The sequence below is a fragment of the Triticum dicoccoides genome, chromosome 3B (genome assembly GCF_002162155.2).
Source record: "Triticum dicoccoides isolate Atlit2015 ecotype Zavitan chromosome 3B, WEW_v2.0, whole genome shotgun sequence".
NCBI classification, from domain to species: domain Eukaryota; kingdom Viridiplantae; phylum Streptophyta; class Magnoliopsida; order Poales; family Poaceae; genus Triticum; species Triticum dicoccoides.
In genome coordinates, this window is record NC_041385.1 from 771529911 (window position 1) to 771536260 (window position 6350).

The 6350-nt window shown below is 43.6% G+C and overlaps 1 protein-coding gene across 1 annotated transcript; it reads right to left on the minus strand.

Annotated features, from left to right (window-relative positions):
* Nucleotides 1–2707: 2707 nt before the first annotated feature.
* Nucleotides 2708–5961, minus strand: LOC119279978. Its single transcript, XM_037561008.1, has 6 exons — nt 4686–5961; nt 4094–4149; nt 3965–4020; nt 3762–3825; nt 3601–3682; nt 2708–3088 (listed from the first exon to the last, which is right to left on the minus strand). Exons 1-6 carry the CDS (start codon nt 5959–5961, stop codon nt 2928–2930), a joined length of 1695 nt encoding a protein of 564 aa, XP_037416905.1. The 3' UTR covers nt 2708–2927.
* Nucleotides 5962–6350: the final 389 nt, after the last annotated feature.

Here is a 6350-nt window from a genome sequence, read left to right on the forward strand (position 1 = left end):
AATAAATACCCAATACTATCCGGAACACTTCCGGTGTCTGAATACCATTATCCTATATATCAATCTTTACCTCTCGACCATTTAGAGACTCCTCGTCATGTCCATGATGTCATCTGGGACTCCGAACAACATCCGGTCACCAAATCACATAACTCATATAATACTAAATCGTCACATAACGTTAAGCGTGCGGACCCTATGGGTTCGAGAACTATATAGACATGACCGAGACACCTCTCCGGTCAATAACCAATAGCGGAACCTGGATGCTCATATTGGCTCCTACATATTCTACGAAGATCTTTATTGGTCGAACCGTTATGACAACATACGTTATTCTCATTGTCATCGGTATGTTACTTGCCCGAGATTCGATCGTCAGTGTCTTCATACCTAGTTCAAACTCGTTACCGGCAAGTCTCTTTACTCGTTCCATAATACATCATCCCACAACTAACTCATTAGTCACTTTGCTTGCAAGGCTTCTTATGATGTGTATTACTGAGAGGGCCCAGAAATACCTCTCCGATACTCGGAGTGACAAATCCTAATCTCGATCTATGCCAACCTAACAAACACCTTCGGAGATACCTGTAGAGCATCTTTAAAATCACCCAGTTACATTGTGACGTTTGATAGCACACTAAGTATTCCTCCGGTATCCGAGAGTTGCATAATCTCAGTCGAAGAAATATGTATTTGCCATGAATAAAGCAATAGCAATAAAACTAAAAGATCAATATGCTACGCTAACGGATGGGTCTTGTCCATCACATCATTCTCCTAATGATGTGATCCCATTCTTCAAATGACAATACATGTCTATGGTTAGGAAACTTAACCATCTTTGATTAACGAGCTAGTCTAGTAGAGGCTTACTAGGGACACAGTGTTTTGTCTATGTATCCACACATGTATCAAGTTTTCGGTTAGTACAATTCTAGCATGAATAATAAACATTTATCATGATATAGGGAAATATAAAATAACAACTTTATTATTGCCTCTAGGGCATATTTCCTTCAGGTCGTAGTGCCCAAGGTCACTACCCACAGAGAGATTGGCGAGGACATGGTTGTCCTTGTCGTCGTCGTCGCAGGGAACGACGCTCACACATGTCGAATCCCTGCTACTGTTGTTGCTGCTTAGAGGAGTTGGCGGTATGGGTTCGAGTGATGGGTTGCCTCCCCTTGCCCTATAGATCAAGTACTGGACGAGATTGGAGTTGTCATCGGTTTGACTGGCCAAGGAGAAACGGAAGAGGACGAAACCCTTAGCAGAGAAGAGAAACAAGGGCTAGAAGTCGTCGTCGTCTTCCTCGAGCTTGTCCCTTTTGCCGTATGCCGGGTGGCCTGTGTACGTCTGTTGATTCTTCTGTAGATGTGTTCATTGTGGTTTTGGATCGGCGTTGTTCGACTCATGTTGTAAGAATAATATTTTATATTTGATCCACATACTTAATTCTTTTGGTGCTGTTGTTGCTGTTTTGAATGGAAATTATTCTAGGTCTTCTTTTTTTGATTATGATCATTCGTTTTGCAGTATATTCCATGCAGTGTTAGAGCTCATCTTGCTCGTTACATCGAGGAGTGTAAGGCTTTAGCCATAAGGAGGGATGACAAAGATATTGATCTTGCTCTTCACTCTAGTGAGGGTTATTTGTATGGTGTTGTGTTTAGTCATGGTCGGATGAGGAGCAAATTCCATGGTTCTTCCTGGGAAGGTTTGGTCATTGATTATGGTCTTCGTCATCGTGATAGAAGGACCATTAGGCTTGAGCGCTATGGAACGTTGATTGGTGTTGACTTTTATTTGGGTGGATATATGTTAGTCTCCTTTACCTTTTGTTGGTAAGGTTTATTTTTAAGAAAGTATTTAGCTTGTTACATTTTATATGATTTTTCTGTTCCCTTAAACTCGTGTAATTTTACTTTGTAGCTCTTGATGGATTGAGCGACTCTGAGAAGAAACTTGAAACTTGTTGGGAGTTGTTTTTACAGTCGTAGTGTTTATCTCAATTATCAGGAGATTTATTTCATAACGCATCAACTCTTTGATGACGAGTACATACTCTGTTGTCCTTTTGTTCACAGGATTTATTTATTATTATTATTTCTTCTATTTATAGTTTTAAATTTTTGTTCTATTACTAATAGCTTGATGTTTTTGTTAGGTTATTCCTGGTATGGTTGTGAGGAGTTTGAAGGAGTTCGTGTCATTCCCAGGACTGGAGTTTTAACTCTTGATGTTACTTTGAAATCTCGTGATGATGATATATGTATGAGCATGACTAGTGTGAAATTGGCGCAAGCGTGACTTGTGTGAAATCGAGCAAATGGGTGCGTTTTTCAGGCCACTGAGTATCTAGGAAAATTCCCTTTACTAGTGCGCTTTCTTCTTCTTTTTTTTCTTGCACTTGGTAATCCGGTGCAAGCTTTCTGATCTCTCTACGTGAGAAGAAAATTCCGAAGATAGATTAGATATAGTTGATGATTCGGTTTTTCTTAGTGGAGACTTTCCGAGGCAAGATCTACAATCGTCTGCCTCGGCCATGTGCTACTCGTGCTATTGTGATATCCGTTGGAATAAAAGGCCTTTCTTTTATTGTGCCATTCACTGTGAAATAATTATGTACGCCTTCATGCTTACTTATTGCACATGCCGCTGTAGTAGGTCACTGAGAAATAAACCCACTGCAGATACACCATTAGGCACTAGTAGTTTTCATGAAAGCAAGGGTCATGATAATTTAGTACAGATTACTCAGAAACCCAACTTATAATACATTGATACTTGTTTAGTTACTCTTGAACGATTCTACAAGAAAAAACTACTAGCTTCTATGTCATCTGAATTGTCATCGTCTGGTAAACCATTGGCAGGACTGTCGTTTACCATGTACATGTAGGCCTGATCTGGATAAACAGTTACCAGCAGCCGCAATCATCATGCCAAGACAGAATTCTTGTCAAGGATGCAATATCAGGTCCTAGTTGTGGAAGCAGTGACAAGAGGTCTTCCAGTGGCAAAGAGAGCCATGAATTGCCATCAGCATCAGTTTCCAGTTCTTGTTTCATCGGAATATACCCTTCAGCAAAAGCATTAAGGATGGTTAGTGATGCTATGGAAACTCAATTCTTTAAACCACCAGCTGATGGAAACTGTTAAAGCACCACCTTGTTACAATTGACTTTATTGCCCTAGCAAGTTTGCACGTCTCCTTAGATTTACGTTTTCGTATTTTCTGACACGCCCCACTGAACCGTAGCTCGGTTTTTATATAAAGTCAAATGATTTTTGCCATTCCTAAAGAATTCTTTGTCCATACAACCTTCTCCTCTTATTTATTTACAGGACCAACTACAGGATGCTAAAATTTATCTACAGGACCAACTACAGGATGCTAAAAGGAAGATTCAGTACTCCCTCTGGCTGGTAAAGGGAGCTACCTAAGTCACAACTTGAAAAATGATTCCTTTACATTACACATAACATCTGCAGATAAAATTCTACCAAATTTTCAGCCTTGCAACAAGGAGCTTAACCGCCCAACGACCAGTAAAAAAGAGCACCATAGCACAAACATTGTCCAATGTTTACCTGATCCTGATGCAAACAAAATGGAATCCAAGTCCTGTAGTAACCTGGTCCGTTGTACATCAGCAGATTCATGATTCAGTGTCTGTACAAGAATAGTTAGATATTAGTGAATGGAGATGGCAAGATGGACACATCTACAACAATCGATCAATATAGCATACCAGATTGTTCTCCCCAGAATTCCAAGCTCCGCTTGGTGCAGATGTTTCGTCCCCAACCCATGACCTTAAGCAAATGGCAAGAAAAAGCAAGATATAAAATGTTATCTGGCATAATAAGTAGTGGAAAACCAGGAAAATAGGCAGATAAATTGACAAATCGTTATCATTGTTTCTACGAGTTGTACAAACACAGTAGAACTTACCTTTGGTCGTGATGTATATTTATTTCACGTACACAGGAATCGCCATCGCCATCGACCTATACAAAAATGAAAATAAAAAAGTTAGGTGGTACAAATTCTTCAAAACGACGAAGAAAGCAGGTCACTTACTTTTGCATTGTTGGCAGTCTTCTCTGAGTGGTTTATCAATGTGGGTGAAAAATTACCTGCGACATGATTAAAAACATTAACAAAATGCAAGAGGTCAATACAGTTGTCATCAAGGATTTTAGCAGCAAATTATTTCAAAAGTGTAGTCCAGGCCCTGTTCGGATGCCCAGCATATTTGGAGTTCTCTTGGAGAACCAAGGTTTAAGAAAAATAGAGGCAGTTTGAAATACTTTGACGAGTTCGGAACTTCGGATACAAAAATTAATGCAGTCAGATAGTGTGCTATTCCCCTAAATCTGGGCTATTTTTTGAGGGGAAAAAAACCTAGACCTTTTACCCTTGTTGGCTACTACTTCAATTTACAAGGTTGATTAGATTTTTCATGGCAGATCATGAATCCTGAGTCCTAAAAGTATAATTAAGAAAACTACAGTACAAAGATCAAATAGGTAGAAACAGCATAAACACAATTGGACACAGAACCAAATAGATAAGCAAACCTATTTAGTGGCAAGACGCATTATTCATACTATTTGAGATGCAGAAAAGCACATTCTAATTAATGTAAGCTGCTCAATAAATATATAAATACCTGCATTTGTATTCAGATAATAGGAGAATGTAGAGGGAACAAAGGCTGGTCGGATACAGGCATATCCCAAGTCATCACAGGGTTGAATTAGTTTCACCATCTTCTTGGCAAGGTCAACACCAACAATCCATGTGTTGTCATCATCCATTTTCACCTTGGATAGCAGGTAGACAAGTCTGTCACCAGGAACGCCAAAGGTCGGGCAATGTGTTGTCAGGTTCCTAAATGTCGATTCCTTGTCGTGAGCACAAGCATCCCACATCTGAGGGAACGATATAGTAGAATCCACTGCGAAGTCATCAACATGAACAGTGTATGCCCTGAACCAAAAGTCCGATGGATCAACCCTACAGCATGTCCGGATGACCCAACCATCAGGGACCGTAATACCTTCATCCACTACAAGACCAAGGAGGGGCCTGGAATCATGGATGATACTACTAACAACATTAACTGGTCTGCAAAAAAGTTGCATCTCAACGAACTCGAAGAGCCCATTACAGTAGGTGACATCCCGGATCAACCCCGGTTCGCCTTGCAGGATGTCCACGTGCGGTTTGGGAAGAGGGATGAGTCGGAGAAGTGGGTCTTTATCAAGCACCTTGCAGGTGACAATGCCACGCCAGAGGTCTACCCAGCCTACCTCGTCCGCTGCAAGCCCGATAGCCTTGTGGAATTGACAGGGCAGGTCGTCATTTGTCCTGACGGCAGGAGACGCCGGCAGCTGCAACGGTGTGGTGTTCCACTCGCGCGTCTTGGACGAGTAAATGTGGAGGTCGTAGAGCCCAATTTCACTCCCCACAGAGAGATCGGCGAGGACGTAGCTGTCCTCGCCGTCGTCGCCGTCGGGGCAGGGGACGATGCTCACGGACACCGAATCACTGCTGCTGCCTAGAGGAGTCGGCGGGATGGGTTCGAGCGACGGGCCGCCGCCGCGCCCGGCCTTGTAGATGAAGTACTCGACGAGATTGCTTCCGTCGCTTCCTGTGACGAAGAGGATACGGAAGAGGACGAGGCCCTTGGCCGAGAAGAGAAACAGGGGCGTGAAGTCGAAGTCGTCCTCGTCCTCGCCCTCGAGCTTGGAGAGGTGGACGTGGAAGTAGGAGATCTCCGGCGGGGGCACGAGGTAGAAGCCCAACTTGACGTCGCGGCCGGCGGTCGTCTTGCACGAAGCGCTGGTGGCGTCGTCGCGGTCGTCGTCGTACCCCTCCTTTTCGAGGAGAACCCAAGCAGGGTACCGCGGAACGGCGGCGGCGTCGCCGGCGGAGGGGGCCATACCAGCCAGGCGGCACAAGGCGTGGGCGCGGATCGGATTTGGGACCTAGGGTTTGTTGCGCCGCGGATTTGGGGATCTAGGGTTCGCCTCTCCACGAGTCCACTGTATGACCTCCGGTGTTTTTTTTTTTTTATTACAGCAATCAGTACAGTTACTAAGCTCCCACGAATTGAGAGCTCCTGGTGCATCGGGATTTAGTCAACGCTGATGGCCCCATCTACAGGTGTTGTTTTGAGTAGGTTTCTTCCAGTAAAATACGATGACAGTGCAAACCACGAAGAGTCACCCGACCCCATGCCCCCGACCCCTCCTCTCTCTGAAGTCTGAACCCCTCTGTCTCACCAAACGTGGCCATGGAGGCAATGAAACCGCCGCCGGCGAGGACGAAG